General features: G+C 32.1%; 2 protein-coding genes across 3 annotated transcripts; one reads left to right on the top strand and one right to left on the bottom strand.

Annotated features, from left to right (window-relative positions):
- The first annotated feature begins 127 nt into the window (after window positions 1-127).
- Window positions 128-11294, top strand: LOC145316162 (inositol monophosphatase 1-like). Its single transcript, XM_080156494.1, has 12 exons — window positions 128-372; window positions 923-1031; window positions 2445-2500; window positions 2710-2815; window positions 2933-3132; window positions 3605-3676; window positions 3973-4075; window positions 4432-4549; window positions 5019-5149; window positions 9563-9651; window positions 10002-10053; window positions 10488-11294. Exons 1-12 carry the CDS (start codon window positions 220-222, stop codon window positions 10613-10615), a joined length of 1317 nt encoding a protein of 438 aa, XP_080012620.1. The 5' UTR covers window positions 128-219; the 3' UTR covers window positions 10616-11294.
- Window positions 11295-11432: 138 nt separating this feature from the next.
- On the bottom strand, window positions 11433-18444 carry LOC145316161 (uncharacterized). 2 transcript variants are annotated; one of them, XM_080156492.1, is made up of 6 exons: window positions 18277-18444; window positions 17422-18062; window positions 16841-17069; window positions 16388-16677; window positions 15416-15543; window positions 11433-15245 (listed from the first exon to the last, which is right to left on the bottom strand). In XM_080156492.1, exons 2-6 carry the CDS (start codon window positions 17716-17718, stop codon window positions 14081-14083), a joined length of 2109 nt encoding a protein of 702 aa, XP_080012618.1. In that variant the 5' UTR covers window positions 17719-18062; window positions 18277-18444; the 3' UTR covers window positions 11433-14080. The 2 variants fall into 2 exon arrangements, with proteins under 2 accessions (XP_080012618.1, XP_080012619.1); XM_080156493.1 differs by having other exon boundaries at window positions 17422-18043; window positions 18277-18396.
- Between the last annotated feature and the right edge of the window lie 543 nt (window positions 18445-18987).

Here is an 18987-nt window from a genome sequence, read left to right as displayed (position 1 = left end):
TAGGCCCACAAAGTTAGGGCCCCCATCAGAGGCTAGGTTAGGTTATTAATCAGTTTATAGTTCATTATATTTAGAGTGTATTTATCCCTGTATAATAATCAGCTGTTTTTCGTCTGCTATTTTACGACACATATTTACATAACAAAAACATTCTTGTAATATAAAATTGTACTATTTATGACTTAGAATATAGTAAATCTTAAAGTTTAACGAAATATAATGAATAATGTATGCTTAAAACCAAGTTATTTAAATAAGCTCGGAGTTTGTTATTATTCTAACGCAAGAAAAGTTCCCCCTCCCCCACAAAATGAAAAACAGAAGAAAATGAGAGAAGAATTTTGGAAGAGAGAACAAATTTTAGAATCAAAGGTTTTTATATTTTTATCTCTCTATAGGTTACTCCATAACTAAAGTCTTAAGACCGTCAGCCTGTCTTATTTCAAAAGTGCTATGTGCAAGATTGACATATTTACAGTGTATATTCCCTTAACATGAGTGATTTACAGGCAGCTTTTTATTAATCTGAACATTCCCCACCCAAGAAAGAGGGTTGGGTGGATTTTACTTTGACCGTGACAATCGGCTACGCGCCTAAAGGCCTCTAAAAAGGCATGTAACAGTTTTCTTTTAATCTATGATAAGATCTTCTGTTAACCAAAAATTATTATTTTGCCGCTAGCTGCATGGGTTAGTTATTTTTTGCGATTTCTCTTGGAAGGGAGGTGGTGCTCTCCCCCAGAATAGCTAAAAACTTTCTCAGGATCTATGAAAAGCTACATTGTAAAGAAGAACCATATCGGTTCAGCGGTTAGCGACATCCTTCGCTACAGACAAAAAAACCTTTAGGATTAGGATCAATACAAAGTAACCACACTTAGAAGACTTTTTAAAATATATTTCTCAGAGATTTTGTATTAAGGTTGACTACACCCAATTAACAGAAATAGACAAACTGATCCATGAAGCTCACAAAACAGCTGTCAGTGATTACCATTTCACATATGATGATCCTGAAACTGGTCTTAAGGAATATTTAATATAAGAAACTGATATATAATTTGCTTGTTTTTATTGGTTGAATTAATGTTTGGTCAATAATTAAACTGTTTTTAACCTATTTTTTAATCATATATCAAAAATATACTATGACACCAGTAGAAACAGACTGCAGAGCCCAAATTTGAATTAAGTCCTCAATAAACTTTTTTGGGGGGATTTTAAAATTAATTTTATATGTTGCTGTGATCATTTTGACGGAAGCAAAAGGAACTTTTAGTTTGGGGTTAAATTGTTTCTTACAGAACAATTTTATATGATTCAGTTTATATCAATACAATAATAATAAAACTCTACTCTGTTCGATGGAAATAATTTTCTTTCTAAAACAATCAATTTCAGTAAAAAAATTAACATAATACAATAAAACACATTTGCTAAAGTTAAACCAATAAGATTTCTTGTTTCATTTTAATTTTTTATGATTTCCGAAAGAGTGTTTTCACAAAGTGACTTATTTACAATGTAGTTAAATAATTTTTATTTAATTAAAATGAAAAGAATGAAAACTATACACGCAAAAGATACATAATTTTTAAAAATATTTAAAAAAAAATAAGTTTGAATAATCTTATTTTATATCATATTTGTATATGTGTCAAAAATAATTTTGTTGTATTGCATAAACATTTGTTGACATCTTGTCATGTTGACATCAAATTTAACCCTTTACAGCCAATTTTTATGTGTTTAAAATAGGTGAACGAACACAAACATGTTAATGTTAATTCATTGGTATATTGTAAAGATTTAACTTTTTAGTGAATTTTTATAGTAAAATCATAAGGCCTAATTTTACTCTATACCAGAATACAATATTTATGAAGCAAAACACTCTAAAAGCTACGAATTTTACCCAAATAAAAAAAAGATCTATTGCTTTGATCAAAATGACTACGGCAACAGTAAAAATTAATATTTAAATCCCCCCAAAAAAGTTTATTGGGGACTTAATTCAAATTTAGGCTCTGCAGTCTGATTTTACTGGTGTCATAGTATATTTTTTATATACGTTTTAAAAATAGGTTAAAAACAGTTTAACTGAATTGAGAATAATAAATTTAGAAAGTCCAGATCCCCAATCCCTGAATTCGTCCTTTTGGAACACAGTGTAATATATCTAATTTAATAATTGAAATACTTTTTTATTTAGTTTTGATGATTTCTTTCACAGACCTTAAATAAATAATGATGGATGATCTCTATTGAATAAAAAATAATTTTTACTTGTTTAAAACGTGTTTTTTTTGCTTTACGTAGTAGAAAAATATTTTTTGCTTAGTAGGTATATCCCTAGATAACATAAAAATGCAATAAACATATTAAACAATATCCTACATACCTATTATGAAGTATTAATTCTAAATAAAACAAATTTGGAAAGGTGATAACCAGACTACGGCATTTTCTTAAAGGTTCTTGTTGCGGGAATGCTTGCAGGAAAAACTTGGCTCTTTCACAGTTGCTGCTTTTTTAAGTGCATAGATATTTACTTCTCCAGTAAAATGATTTTTACATTAATCCACAATATAGATGTTGGGACACCTTTATGTCTTGTAATGTTTCATTGCTTTGCTGCTTATGAGTGTTGTCATACTTGTTTTTATATTTTAAAGTTTAAAATTCGGTTGAACCAAGATTTTTACCAGGCATTGTGTTTATGACCATGAGAATGTAGATAAAGAGAGAAGGGAAAAACGAATATTCAACTCAGCTTTCTGGGTTGACAAACATCAAGTAGATGAGGAAGATGAAGGTTGGAATTGACCTAAAAAAATATCTAGCTTAAATAATAGATTTATTATATTTTCAGAATATATTAGGATTATAAATAAAGAATTTTTAAAAATCTCTGAAACCTTCTGAAAGTCAGACAGAAAAATGTCCGGTGAATACAATGTGAGTGCTGCTGACCTAGACCGGTTTATGGAAGCAATTCTGGCCCTGGTACAGGAAACTGGACTAATCATTGCCAACGCTATTGGTACCCAGGGGAATGTTGAAATTGATGAGAAGGAGGAGAATATTGGAGATGGAAATGCTAGCGCAATTCTAACAGAAACTGATCTCAAGGTTATTATTTTGTCAAGTAACAAATGTAAACTTTAACATATGTTTAAAAAAAACAAATTTGGGTGTTACCTTTTATATGCACAGATAACATAAAATTAACAGAAAAAATACTTATTTATACTTTTCTCTAATTTATGTTGAATTAACTATTCCTAAAGGGATTTATCCATTAAAATCATTATTTATACATTTTAGTCATTCATGAATGTATGTCTGTAACAATGAAAGGTTTCAAAAAGATAAACCTTATTCCTTCCTAATTAATTCTGCTTTGTGATATAACTCTTATTCGTATTGTAAATTAGATTAGAATAATTAAATACACAAAATGTTTTTAAAAAGGTTTATGTAAATGAAAGGCTTTAATTTATTTGTTTTGTTTCATTGCCTTAATATTAGACGTAAATACCCTTGTTCATCAAGCAATTATTGATACCATCAAAACATTGAATATATTTTAAATATATTTTAGGTTGAGAAACACTTGATTAATGGCCTAAAATCTAAGTTTCCTGAACACCAATTCATCGGGGAAGAATCCGGGGTAGGTTTTATCAAATGGTTATTTGCAAAACAATAAGAAGGATGACAACATTCATAAAAACGAAGCTTAAAGGTTCCTAAGTTAAGGATTAGGCAATAGACGTTAAATTAATCTACATCCCTAATGATGATAAACGAAATTAATCCTTCTGTAGATTTAAAATATTAGTTGATAACCTTGAACCATTCAAGATTTAGTAGCCTAAGTTGCTAAGGCAGCAAATAAGAAAAAGTATTTATAAAACTTTGGGTACCAGTATAGTTTTCAGTCCAATGATAATATTATAATTATTCCAGGGAAGTGGTGCAGAACTTGGAAATGCCCCAACCTGGATAATTGATCCTATTGATGGAACTATGAATTTTGTCCATGCTAATCCTCTTGTGTGTACATCAGTTGGTAAGACTTATTTTTTTAAATGTTTTTTGTTTTCATTCAATTAAGAAATAAAAGCTTTAACTTTTCTGTATATGTGGATATTATGACTGGGGAAAAATTATCGTCAATTTAGGTTGCTATCGTGGACACCATTTATAGGTCAGTTTGTTCATCCAGTAGGAAGGTAGTAGATGGAATAAAGGGGATGAAAGGGATTGTCATTTTAACAAGCTTTCACTTTATTAGAGAAAATGAAATTCTGATGTAACATCCAAGTAATATTATATCGATAATTTTATATCCGTACCACCATGCCTGTTATAATTAAAATGAAGTCTTAATAGTGATTGGTTTTTTTATGTTTGTAATGATTATAGGTTTAACAGTAAACAAAAAGCTAGTTTTGGGAGTTGTACACTGTCCTTTGATTGACAAAACCTACACCGCCATTAAAGGCAAAGGAGCATTTTGTAATGGAAAAAGAATTAAAACAAGGTATAACAAATATATCTTCATACATAACATAATGAAAAGGATTAATGCAATTTTGCAAATAGGACATCACATATAGCTTTATATGCATGCTAGGTTTAAAGAAAAATAATAGATGGGGCAAAAGTTACATATGATATAACTTTTACCTACCAAATAGCAATTTTTGAAAAATATTTGTGATCGATCTCATAAAACTGATAGTAACCCCAATAGGACATAGGTAATTTTCTACCGCTTTAACCCTTCAGTACAAAAATTACCTAAAACATTAAAAATACACACAAACGTTTTTAACATATTATTTAATAAGTAAAGTATAATGAAATTCATTTTCGTCTGCTAGCTTAAGGGTCCTTGCTTTTTGGGGAAGTGGTTGTCTGGACATACATTAATTAATTTCAGTATTAGTACAAGATTCTTGTCAACAGTTTTACCGATTTCTTATCCTTTTATGTTCTCTTTCTTTTAGTAAAGTGAAGGAGATGGGTAAAGCTATGATGATAATGGAGCTGCCTGTTGGGGCTAACCAGGACAAGAAAGACATCGCCGTTGCTAACCTCAAGTATATCATGGACAATGCACATTCTGTCAGATGCCCAGGTTAATAAGTCAGGGAGGAAGTGGATAATGAACTGTTTTTATACTAGTCCCCAAAGTTTTCTTAGCTTTTTCTTATTCGTTAGTTTGACAACTTTGGGGACTTTTATTGTATTTAAGGGGGGGGGAAGTTTTGCCACTTTCGCTTACTCCGTGATTATTGGGCTAGGTGTTAAAGTTAGACTATAGGTTATTTGGGATAAAAGTTTACTTTTGGGTAGTAGCTCACGTATTTTTAATCATTTTTTGGATAACCCCACCCCCTGGCACCCCGGGGCTCAAAAACCCCCTAAAAATGAACCTAACCTTAATTTTCTCAGGAACAATTTGACCAATAGAGATGATTTTTTAAACTTAAGCTTTTATGCGTGTAAACTAACTTCTAGTTTAGAAGTCATCCCCCTGCCGCCAACCCCTAGCCCTCCGGGGCTCCAAAAAACCCTAAAAATGAACCTAACCTTAATTTTCTCAGGAACCATTTGACCAATAGACATGATTTTTTAAACTTAAGCTTTTATGCGTGTAAACTAACTTCTAGTTTAGAAGTCATCCCCCTGCCGCCAACCCCTAGCCCTCCGGGGCTCCAAAAAACCCTAAAAATGAACCTAACCTTAATTTTCTCAGGAACCATTTGATCAATAGACATGATTTTTTAAACTTAAGCTTTTATGGTTATAAACTAACTTCTAGTTTAGAAGTCACCCCCCTGCCGCAAACCCCTAGCCCTCCGGGGCTCCAAAAAACCCTAAATATGAACCTAACCTTAATTTTCTCAGGAACCATTTGACCAATAGAGATGATTTCTTAAACTTAAGCTTTTATGGTTATAAACTAACTTTAAGTTTAGAAGTCAACCCCCCTTGTGCCAACCCCTAGCCCCCCGGGGCTAAAAAAAACCCTAAAAAAGAACCTAACCTTAATTAAAATTTCTCATTTGAAGAGTTAGATTTACATTTATTAAACCAAATATGCTTCTTTTTGGATGTTATTGACATATTTGCTGAAAAAAATAGAATCTGCCTCCAGGTTCAGGTGCTGCAGGCCTCCAGGTCCACTCTGGAGACAGAAAAAATTAAAAATTTTTATTTGAAGAGTTAGAGGTTCACTTATTAAACAAAATATGCTTCTTTTTGGATGTTATTGACATATCTGCTGAAAAAATGAGAATCGGCCTCCAGGTTCAGGTGCAGCAGGCCTCCAGGTCCACTCTGGAGACAGGTAAAAAATATAATTTTTTATTTGAAGAGTTAGAGGTACACTTATTAAACCAAATATGCTTCTTTTTGAATGTTATTGACATATTTGCAGAAAAAAAAAAAATCAGCCTCCAGGTTCAGGTGCTGCAGGCCTCCAGGTCTACTCTGGAGACAGGTAAAAATTAAAATTTCTTATTTGAAGAGTTAGAGGTACACTTATAAAAACCAAATATGCATCCTTTTGGATGTTATTGACATATCTGCTAAAAAAATGAGAATCGGCCTCCAGGTTCAGGTACTGCAGGCCTCCAGGTCCACTCTGGAGACAGGTAAAAATTAAAATTTCTTATTTGAAGAGTTAGAGGTCAACTTATGAAACAAAATATGCCTCTTTTAGGTTACTATCAACAAACCTAAAGAAGATAATAAAATCGGCCTTCAGGTCCACTCTGGACAGGTAAAAATTGAAATTTCTTATTTGAAGAGTTAGAGGTCAACTTATAAAACAGAATATGGATCTTTTGGCTGTTATTACTATTTCTGGAGAAAAATATTAAATTGGCTCCAAGTTCAGATATTCACCTGGCCAGCTGCAACCAGCGGTCACCAAGACGCAGGTAAAAGTGTCCATATCAAAAAGTATCAATGAATATGATACCTAACATGTCTAAAAAAATAGCGAAAATATCTGAAAATACCCCCAAAAAGCCATCTGGAAGCCTGCAGTACCTGGAGGCCGATTTTATTTTTTTCTTTAAATATGGTAATATTAACAAGATGCTTATTTTCTTGTGAATTGACCTCTAACTCTTAAATTAGGAATTTAAATTTTTTCATGTCTAGAGTTGAACTGGAGGCCTGCAGCACCTGAACTTGGAGGCCGATTTAAATTTTATCTTCAAGTATGTTATTAACATCAAAAACAATGCATAGATTGTTTTATAAGTTAACCTTTAACTCTCCAAATAAGAAATTTTATTTTTACCTATCCAGTGTCCACCTGGAGGCCTGTAGGACCCGAACCTGAAAGCCGATTTCAATTTTTCAGCAGATATGTCAATAACATCCAAAAAGAAGCATATTTGGTAAAATAAGTGTACCTCTAACTCTTCAAATAAGAAATTTTAATTTTCACCTGTCGAGAGTGGACCTTGAGGCCTGCAGCACCTGAATCTGGAGGCCGATTCTAATTTTTTCATCAGATATGTCAATAAAATCCAAAAAGTAGCATATTTGTTTTAATAAGTGAACCTCTAACTCTTCAAGTAAGAAATTTTAATTTTTACCTGTCTCCAGAGTGGACCTGGAGGCCTGCAGCATCTGAACCTGGAGGCCGATTCTAATTTTTCAGCAGATATGTCTATAACATCCAAAAAGATGCATATTTGGTTTAATAAGTGTACCTCTAACTCTTCAAATAAGAAGTTTTAATTTTTACCTGTCTCCAGAGTGGACCTGGAAGACTGCAGCACCTGAACCTATAGGCCAATTCTTATTTTTTCAGCAGATATGTCAATAACATCCAAAAAGATGCATATTTTGTTTAATAAGTGTACCTCTAACTCTTCAAATAAGAAATTTTAATTTTACCTGTCTCCAGAGTGGACCTGGAGGCCTGCAGCACCTGAACCTGGAGGCCGATTCTAATTTTTTCAGCAAATATGTCAATAACATCCAAAAATAAGCATATTTGGTTTAATAAGTGTACATCTAACTCTTCAAATAAGAAATTTTAATTAAGGTTAGGTTCATTTTTAGGGTTTTTTTTAGCCCCGGGGGGCTAGAGGTTGGCGGCAGGGGGGACTTCTAAACTTAAAGTTAGTTTATAACCATAAAAGCCTAAGTTTAAGAAATCATCTCTATTAGTCAAGTGGTTCCTGAGAAAATTAAGGTTAGGTTCATTTTTAGGGTTTTTTGGAGCCCCGAAGGGCTAGGGATTGGCGGCAGGGGGGTGACTTCTAAACTAAAAGTTAGTTTATAAGCATAAAAGCTTAAGTTTTAAAAATCATGTCTATTGGTCAAATGGTTCCTGAGAAAATTAAGGTTAGGTTCATTTTTAGGGTTTTTTGAGCCCCGGAGGGCTAGGGGTTGGCGGCAGGGGGGTGACTTCTAAACTAGAAGTTAGTTTATAACCATAAAAGCTTAAGTTTTAAAAATCATGTCTATTGGTCAAATGGTTCCTGAGAAAATTAAGGTTAGGTTCATTTTTAGGGTTTTTTTGAGCCCCGGAGGGCTAGGGGTTGGCGGCAGGGGGGTGACTTCTAAACTAAAAGTTAGTTTATAAGCATAAAAGCTTAAGTTTAAAAAATCATCTCTATTGGTCAAATGTTTCCTGAGAAAATTAAGGTTAGGTTCATTTTTAGGGTTTTTTTGGAGCCCCGGAGGGCTAGGGGTTGGCGGCAGGGGGGTGACTTCTAAACTAAAAGTTAGTTTATATGCATAAAAGCTTAAGTTTAAAAAATCATCTCTATTGGTCAAATTGTTCCTGAGAAAATTAAGGTTAGGTTCATTTTAGGGGGTTTTTGAGCCCCGGGGGGCTAGGGGGTGGGGTTATCCAAAAAATGATTAAAAATACGTGAGCTACTACCCAAAAGTAAACTTTTATCCCAAATAACCTATAGTCTAACTCAAATACCTAGCCCAATAATCACGGAGTAAGCGAAAGTGGCAAAACTTCCCCCCCCCCCCCCCCCATTGGTTGATTCATCAAGTTGAGTGTCCAAACGTTTCAACTACTCATCTACAGAAGGGGCAATTTCGTGTATCATCATTGGTGATGTACATCAATTTATTGGCCATTGTCTTATCCCTATAGATCCCTGTTACTAAGTAGTATTTTTAAATCTGAAAGTATCTCGAAGTGTTTGATGTAATATATCTAAAACAGCTGCATCAGGCGTCTTCAAGGAAGCTTTCTAGTGGAACTTTGAAGTTGGTTCCTAAAAAAATCTTTAAGCTATAGGTGCGTGGGGATGAAAAATCCATTCATTTTTGTGATACTATGAATAAGTCCCAAAAGTTGTTAAGCCAACGAATAAGGAAACGTTATTATAAACCTTGGAATACTAGTGAAATATACAGACCAATGTCTCCTCCCTCTCTGAATATGAATTCCAAATCCTTCATGGATTAATCTGCCAATTTCTTTCACTAAACTAAATAACACTATACCTACTTATTAAAATTTGAAGGAATTCTTGAATTTACCAAATACTTTCAGGTCCAGCAGCTATGGATATAGCCTGGGTGGCAGCGGGTTCTGCTGATGGTTATTTTCACCAGGGAATCCATTCGTGGGATATGGCAGGAAAATAAAGCTATTAATTTACATCTTTATATAGTATTTGTATATAAGAATATTTCATGCGAAGAAAACTATCTTTGATTCATTTTATTTGCTTCATGACAATATATTGCATTTTAGCTTTTTATGTTTAACGATTACAGCATGCTGTTTTAAAATTAGATTTGTAACAATATACATGAATCTATTAAAAACATGCATTTTTACGAACAGAATTGAAAGTAGTTGAAAAATCCCTAAAATGTGTCATACTGTAAAACACTGACTATTTTATTAGTCAAACTTTTTCAAAAACTTATACACAAACAAATGTTTTGACTCTATGTTTGTATGACAAGAAGCTTTATTGTTAGGAGGCACTATAATTGTGAAGGAGGCTGGTGGTGCTGTTATTGACACCAGTGGAGGTATACTTGTCTTACTTAATTACCTAAACAACCTAGAGGACGGGATGAAACAATGCATAATAATGAAGTGCATGATTATACTATCATACGCCCTTCAGACAACTAACACTTTGATTGCTCGACCTTTTTTGGTAATCCAAACCGTGTATGGTAAATAAACGTGCCTGGTGAAGGCATTTCCCCATACAGAATAATTTTTAACGATTGATATCTAACGTTTACTTAGTGTAGTTTTTCTAATTACATGCTTTTGAAAATCAGATGATTCATGTAATTATCAATCTTTCCCAATTTTAATATGTAATTTTCTGTCGTCGGTGTAGTCTTTTAAACATTTCGACATGTATCATTTTATACATATAACTCTTTTTTTTTCGTCAACTTAACGAACTTAGACTTTGTTTTCTTTTAAATAAGATCTTTCTTTTTTCCAGGAGACTTTGACTTGATGTCACGCGGAGTTATAGTTGCCGCTAGCCAGGAGTTGGCTCTACAAATATCAAAATTCATTCAAGTTTATCCTTCGCCTAGAGATCAACCTACCCATGTTAACCCTTTCTAAAAACTTTAATGTATTGTTATTTGTGTCCGGGCTCGGCGGCCGCTAATAGGCGCATATTTTAACATGTTGAATGGGAACTGGTTTATGCATCCAGCTAACTTATAATGTTATAAAATGGAGATTTCCCTGTGGCCTACATGCGGCTGCCGAGCCCTGATTTATGTCTCTTGTCTAGTCTTGTATGTTTGGTACCTTGTATCGAAAGGCGAAACCAAAATGATTTACAGTGTAGGACCTTCTGGGGCTTGTACTTTAAAGCCACTATCATGAGAAACTGTTTTTCAAAACTTTTTAAATTAGTACTTACGGGCGCAGCTGTCAATGATTTAGTTGTTTCTTCTATGTGTTCTGTTTGAAATACTTCATGTGCTGTTTGCACGTTTCTTTTTAATACCTAGTTATTTCTCGCATCGTATTATAAACGGCTTTCCGCGGATATAGAATGTACAATGAGATTAAAACTAGTTTTTTTTTAGCTCCGAGGTGCCGAAGGCACCGGCTAAAAAAACTGGTTTTAATCTTATGATTGTACATTTTTATATTCGTAGAAAGCTGGATATAATACGATGCTAGACATAGTTTTTTCGTATGGATGAAAACTGGTTCCTATCCACCGGATTCGAATGAATACGAGAAAATAGTTTACCCCATTCTATGATTTATTGTGTTTATTTGCTGAAATAAAAATAGGAGAGTTATGTTAAAAAAAACATTCACTGAAATGCAAAATATCTGTATGAAAACAGGGCCTTTTCTTGACATTATTGCACATATAATTCATGTTATAGAGTAGCTTCGCTAGGTACAAAAGAACTAATTCAGTCGATAAATATTTATTTTACTGTGAGAGTAATTGTGATAATTACAGTGAGGTTAAATATTCTTTTTATTAATATTTAGACTTGCTAGATAAAATTCTAAATATTTTAAAGCAAACATATTTTTATACCTACAATGTTACATGTACGTTACTGGGGTTAAATTTTGATACAAAGAAAAAGATTTTTTTTGCCACCCAAAATTTTTTTTTAATCTTCTGTATTGTATTTTATTATCTCCTTTTGTAAAGGAACTTTATTGTTTATTGCATAGATAAAATCATTTATCAAAGGGAACTTTTAAAAGTAATGTGAAGTTATGTTTTATATGTCAAGTTTATATCATTTATATAAACAAAAATAAGTAAACTTTATTAATTTTTATCTTAAAATTTTCCCTTTTGTAATTTTGAAAATTAGATTATAATACTTAATATGTACTTGTTACATTTAATGCTTATATAAATACAGTCATTTTTAAATTTAAAGTTTTGTATTCATTTATTGTAACTAAAAATTATTTAAATTAAAATAAAAAAAAATTATCAAGTTTTCACTATTTTAGTCTCTTGAGAAAACAAGAATATAATATATCCAAACCAAAAGCTTGATTGAATATCGCAAAATATTTAACAATGCAATACAATTCATTTATCAATAACAAAGTAAAGAGTAAATAGAAAAATAATTCTTTTATATTACATTAATTCTAACTTTTTCTATACATATTTCAGGGAACATTTACAGTTTACATTAAAATTAGCTCATACTACTTACACCCTTTTACTATACTGAAAGATTTTTGTAAAACAGCTACTCATTCTATAATTAAAATATGGCCGTATTTAAGATTAAGAAACAAATTGATTTGTAAGCCTTTCTTTTTTACTTGATCATTATTAAGACAAAATGTGTATAGATGGAAGAATCATTCAAATAATTTTAGTATAAAAGTAACAGGATGACTTATTATCTTGAACAAAGTCATAGAAAGTTTTTTTTTGAGAATACGACTACCCACCCAACCAAAAAATTTGTCTTATTTTGAAACTAAATTAACGTGTTTAAAGCTCAAGTCTTCTTGGGATGCAACCGCTTTTATGTTCTAAAAGTAAAGGGTGTAAGAAATATGAGATATAATAATAAATATACAATAGTAAGTTATATATGCTGTTTTCACATGCATGGGAATGAATACCAGGCTTAAATACAAGGTTTACTCAGGTACACACAATACACTGCCAAGCAATATTCACAATAAATCATTTTAAACCCTCGCCTCCAACCCTCCCCTCCGACCCTCCCAAAGCCAACAATTCTCAAACAAAGCAAACAAAAAAGTAGGATAAAATATGATTCATCGTAAAATATTACATTTAATTTCACCAAAATCAGTTCATTTTAACAATACACATTTTTACGAGTTTATATATTTTTAAGAAAATAATTTTTTGCATAAATATTATTATAAAAATATCTACCAAGGCATATTCATAATAACAAAAATAATTTTACACTAGGTATTCAGAAAGATAAATATGTGTATTTTAAGTACAATAAAGGGTTTGAAATAAGGTAGTTCAATTCAAATGGAGTTTTTCTTCGTATTTGAAGGTTTTTTGTGTGAGATTCAGACATTTTTGGTTTCATACATTCATATGCATTTAAAAGCCATGATAATTAGGTTTTCTTTTGTAACATTAAGGTTCATAAACTATATCAATTTTTAGCTGCGAAAAAAATATCTTTACAGTATGGAAATTATCATAGTTCAGTTCTGTTAAATTTGTGGAAGGAGTATCTTAAAAATAAACAAGGATCATAAATAAATATTATTGGAAAGTAAAAAAAAGGGCAGATCGGTATAGCAAATAATTTGAACAATAATTTCGACAAATAATACTTATTTAATATGTACAAGTTGAACGTTTTTCACCAAAAGTTTGATCTTACCCAAACTTAATAACAAAACAAAGTAAAATATTTAACAAAACTTTTCAATATGTAGTTAACAGCATACAAAATTTTTAACTTAATTGATGATTAAAATATTGAAACAAAATATATTGCATGATAATATAATATAACATAAAAAAAATAAAACATCAGGAGTATAATTACCACATTTTTTTCAGGAAGCATCCTTTTTTTGGTTTTGTATTTTGGTCATGTAAAAGAAATTTACCAAATATTAGCGTACAAATGCAAATTTTTTAGTTAAGAATAAATTACGCAATCAAAAATAAGTTTCACGACCAAGAAATAAAGTACTTTTTTGGTTAAATATAATTATTAGTAAACCCGAAAGTGAAGAGAGGCACTAAAAGTGTGTAATTAATATCTCAGGATTGTTGCATAATAAAAGAAAAATATTTGTTGTAATTCCCATATTTCAAAGAGACACTATTTTAATGAAAATTATTGGAAGAAAGAGGCAACTTGTAATTTAATGAAAATTTTGGAAGAACAATTTCAAATTCAAGAAATAGGAATATTGAGAAATATTATCAGTCAATTAGGTTTGACTTTTATGGAGTATTTGAGAGTCAATAATTTACTTTACAGTCGTGTCATTAACTTGGTACTTTTAAAACCAGATTCGTATCATATTTGCCCTTTTGTATCAAAGAGAACATTAGTCGTCTTATTAGGAATTCATTGGTTGAAAATAATTTTGGCTGTCATCATCGGTTAAAAATTGTTGAGATTCGTCACCAAACAGAGAGAAGGGATCGTGGACAGAATATCGCATTTGCTTTGGCTCTGGCACAATCAAGTTACTCTCCGTGTAGACACTTGGTAGCACTGGATTTTTTGTTCTTGTTATCGTATCCTGACTCTGGGTTCGCACAAAAGATTGTTTGACGATGTATTTCTGATTGGGAAGGCTTGAGCTGAACCTTTCCTGATTCTGTTGATCTTGTTGTAAACCGTTTAGATTCTGAAAGTTTTGTGTAGTTTGGACTGCTGTCTGAATATGAGGGATGGTGTTGCTGGGTGTGTTCGGACGGGATTTTGGTTCATCCTTAATAATTGGGAAAAATTCACTGTTGATAGTTTTAAAATAAGAAACCATGTCCATCTTGTCTTTTTCCTCCATAAACTCTTTCATTGCAGATTCAGCTGTTAAAAACTCTTGCTTTACGTCATTTATATCCACCGCATTTCCTTCAAAATAGTTGTCCATAGTTTCTTGTTTTGGGGTGCAGGTGAAATATTCTTCATGCTGATTTATTGTCTGAAGCGCTGAGTGGTGGAAAACTTGATTTCTTTGTGGAGGAACTATCACAGATACAGAAGCAGGTTGGGACAGGGTATTAGATGGATATGGAATGGATTCATGAGTTTCCTTCAGATAATCATCCTGCTTGAATGTCATGTCATTGTCATATATCACTCTTCCATTTACAGTGGAAGTTGAATGCACGGAAGACAGAGATTGTTGTTGGTTGTTAATGTTTGAGTCAGCTGTAGCAAGCCGCTGAAATTGCGGCAGCATTCCAGATGGACTGACCAAGGGCCTGTGCAGAGCTGCAGACGTGGAGGGGCTCGGACATGTTATTGCTGCTGACTGCACCGGCCCGGGATCAGATATAGACCTTTCCTTTCTTGAGTTTTTGGCTGCCTCGATTTTAGTTGAGTTGGAACCAGAGGCTAATACGGGCGTAGGAGTGGAGGCCAGCCTCCGGTCAACACCCTCGGGAAAAAATTCCGGGTGGGTTTTCTTGGCATGTCTTGTCATATGATCCTTTCTACCAAATCTGGCCGAACAATGCTGACAGGCAAACTCTCTTTGTCCTGTGTGCACAACACTAGAAACAAAATGTTTTAAAAATAAAGTAAACAACAACAAAAAAAGATATCTATTGTAAAATCCGAGTGAAACTTTATCACATAAGTAATTTTGACACACTATGTAAAAAATGTCCAGCCCCGTACCCTCTCTCTTACTTACATAGAAAAAAAAACAATAGAACATTACCTGTGTCTCTTTAAATCTTTCTTTGTTGGAAATTTTTTGATGCACTGTGGACATTCAAATTTCTTGTCCTGTGTTCCTTTGGGAACTCGGGAAGTTGAGTGGATTTTTAAATGATTCATTACTTCTTCCTGAAACATTATCCAAAATTAGAAAACTATCAAACATTTTGATAGGAAAATTTTTTGATACTGTATCCATTGGAAGTACTAAGAATGTGCTAAAAAGCAGTCTAGTCTATTTTTTTATTATTGTACAAGGCTGCAGAGATAGATTAATTCAAGATAAATTCATTTGACACAAAGTACAATATTCTATCCTGATTCATCTCAAGTACTGTAGATTAAAATTATTCATAAGGAAAAAGGATAAGAGGATGAATACTCACCCCTTTTTCATGGTAAAATACTACTTCCCCATCCCTAAATTTAGAAGCAGACGAAAATCAAAAACCGCCCAGGGCTTTTTGTAAGTCAATCATAAATAATAATGTGAATAAAAAGAAGCGATATTTAGCAAACAGCCGTGGGCGGTCAGAATCAGCTGAATGTTCATCATGAAAAAAATTTCCCCCTTTTTAGAAATAGAAGGATTCATCTTTCATGAACAAATTTTTTTAAATAAAAATAAAATTCTATGTAATTTTTAATTAAAACATTAAAACGAAAATATCTAATCTAATTTTCTTGCCCTAAATATGGAAATAGTAAAAAGTAAAAAAATATTTTTTTTAATAATTTTTAATCCTCCCATTTGAAAAGAAGTGGAATAGCAATAAATTTTAGCGCGGCAACAGCGCTGAGTAGGCCTCTAGGCCCACTGCCTATTTTCGTCTTCTAGTTGCTTCGATTCCTCTCTTTTATTTTTTTCTCTATGAAATTATTGGTTGAAAAGTTTAGACACTGCTTATTTTCAGAATTTTAAATTTAATAGTGCATATTTTTATGGCTTAGATGAAATTAATTTAGGTCGTACCTGATTTGGGAGAATTGTTTTGCAAATTTTACAGTCAAGTTGACCCTCTTCTGCAGAGTGCATAGCCTGGTGCTTCTTGAAACTAGACAACGAGTTGTAGGTACGGCTACAGTTATCATAACTACACACATAAACAGTTTTCGAGGGGTCGTGCACTTTCTCGTGGTTCTTCAGGTGATCTTTGCGACGAAATGCTCTATTGCAAGTATCACAAGTAAATGTTTTGGTCTGGGAGTGGATGAGAAGATGTCGCTTGAGTTTGAACTTTGAAGAAAAGCTTTTCACACAACCTAAATAAAATTTAGTGTTAAAGGAGGAAAATGTAGCAGAAGTGGTGCACCCTCCCAAGAGAAATCGTCTTGGAAAATCCTCCCCTTTTCCAAGTGTTTAGATTCACAATTTGGTAAAATTTTTTATCAAAAAAAGTTAAAACTGATATTATCATAAACCAACCTGAAACATGACACTGGAAAGGTGACTCCCCAGTGTGCGTCTGTTCATGTAGTTTCAAATGATACAATTGATCGAAAGATTCGACACATTCCTCACAAGAATAATTTCCATTTCCGACAGGGGACTCTGTTTGAAGGTCATGATAATAGTCAGGTGAGTCCAGGTAGGTCACACTTCCCTCCTCTTCTAGTTCTTGACAATCACTGGGACTCTCAACGGGTGTCAATCGCTGGAAACATTACAAATTTACATAATTAACATAAATAATTAACTCAAACTTTATAAATAACATTAAAAGACAAGTGCGAGCAAACTTCATTCCACCTTTTTAGCTTGAAATTGGCAATTTAAGATTTTATAGCATTCAATTTATTCAGACTTTGTTAAATTAAAAGAAATAACACAGAAAAAGTCGCAATAATAGCTTGTTAAACGTTAAGTGCTTATGAATATGATTATCATATTATATAAACTATAAAAGTACCTACATAAGATTAATAACTTTGCTAAAATTGAAGTAATATTATGAAAATAAAATTGAAGCTTTAACAGCCGACTAATACTTCAAACAATTTTCTTACCGACAGAGGACGGTCACTTTCATAAACCGAGGCTTCCTCCCAGGACAAACTATTCCTGTGTGACCTGTAGGCTGAAAGACTGGGAGGCAACCCTGACAGCTGTTCAGCACCGAGCTGCAGTCCAGTTGGCAGCGAACCAACTTGTAGATTAGCCGAATAATTTGATCCAAACTGAAGATTCGACGGCAGTGATCCGATTTGAGGGGCTACTTCATGGATAAGTGAAGTGTTAGATCTGAGTATTTGGACACTGACATCGAAATCTGAAGTGTCTTGCTTGGTTTCCAGTGTAGACATTACCTTAATTCAGCATCGCTCCAAGGATACTAATATCTGCCGTGATTTTCAATATTCTAACAAAAACGAATTTCACAATTGTATTATATGTGTTTTACATCAATATAGACAATTTTATTTGTGCTTTTTCAACAATTTAACAAAATATTTGGGTAATGATTAATGGTTTATATAATTAAGCATAACATGTAGTTTTATTTTTTATACTTGTCACATGTTGTCACTCTAAAGTTTCTCTGATTTGCTGCGTAAAAGTTTGATAAACAATTCCGCCGAATGTTTTTAAATCTGCGTGGCCGCCATTTGTAAACGCTGCGTAGTAAACCTTGATACGGTTGCCAACTCTGTAAATTTTAAAAAATAAATTGACCCTAAAAGTAGCATATCAAGAAAAGAAAAAAATTATTATATTTTTGCCATAAAAAGACGATAAATGTATTTTTATTACATTTTGGAGATGATTCATCTACATGTTAAGTTCCAGCTTTTAAGTTTTTAATAAAGAATTTTGAATTCGTTGTTCGGCAACCTTATATTTGGAAAAACCGTAATTTTTACCTGTTTATGTAAAATATATTTGATAACACAATAACAATTAGAAAAATCATTTAATGTTTTTTTTTAAATATAAAAACGCATCAGATGGAAATTAAAGCATTTTTGTATTCACCAAATATAAATATAATAGTCTAGACCAAGTTTGTTTATGTTATGATTTTTGGTTGACAAAACGGCCGCTAGGGTCGCATTGCGTCTTTTATTGTTTACTTTATTTTTAGGCAAAGATAAGAAAAAATATAAAGATAATATATCATGTATTTTTACATAACATAATTTAGAGTTTTTTGACATACTATCAGAGTATATCAATTAATGATAAAACATATTTTTTTATTCTAAAAGAAATATTTTAAAGTTTAGTGTAGCGCTGACAAAGACTATCACGTTAATCTCCATGTGCAATAAGGATTAAAATTCTAAATTTAACAATTAATCCATAATTGATTTACATTTAATCGCAGACCCTTTATCTTTTAATCCTTATTATTTTTTTTTATTTCAATCAATTTTAATTTTTAAAAATCTTTAATTGAAAAGAAAAAAATAATATTGCAGATTTGACATATTGGCTCAATCTAAAGCACGATTTTATGCAAGAAATTTTCTTCGTTTTATATAAATACAGCTGCTATTAGTAAATGTTTAAATAAAATAATAAATTGATTTATCTAAAAAGTATATGGCTACTCTGTTAGTATTTTAAAAAGT

Source organism: Acartia tonsa, chromosome 4 (assembly GCF_053477335.1).
Source record: "Acartia tonsa isolate MP-2025a chromosome 4, ASM5347733v1, whole genome shotgun sequence".
NCBI classification, from domain to species: Eukaryota; Metazoa; Arthropoda; class Copepoda; order Calanoida; family Acartiidae; genus Acartia; species Acartia tonsa.
This window is presented reverse-complemented; position numbering and strand designations above follow the sequence as displayed.

Coding starts and splice junctions, on each gene's coding strand:
- LOC145316162 (XM_080156494.1), top strand. CDS start 220: ATGAATAATGTATGCTTAAAACCAAGTTATTTAAATAAGCTCGGAGTT. Junction 373..922: donor AACAAATTTTAGAATCAAAG/GTTTTTATATTT, acceptor TTTTGTATTAAG/GTTGACTACACCCAATTAAC. Junction 4,076..4,431: donor TCTTGTGTGTACATCAGTTG/GTAAGACTTATT, acceptor TAATGATTATAG/GTTTAACAGTAAACAAAAAG.
- LOC145316161 (XM_080156492.1), bottom strand. CDS start 17,718: ATGTCTACACTGGAAACCAAGCAAGACACTTCAGATTTCGATGTCAGT. Junction 17,070..17,421: donor AAAGTGACCGTCCTCTGTCG/GTAAGAAAATTG, acceptor TAATGTTTCCAG/CGATTGACACCCGTTGAGAG. Junction 16,678..16,840: donor TTTCCAGTGTCATGTTTCAG/GTTGGTTTATGA, acceptor AATTTTATTTAG/GTTGTGTGAAAAGCTTTTCT.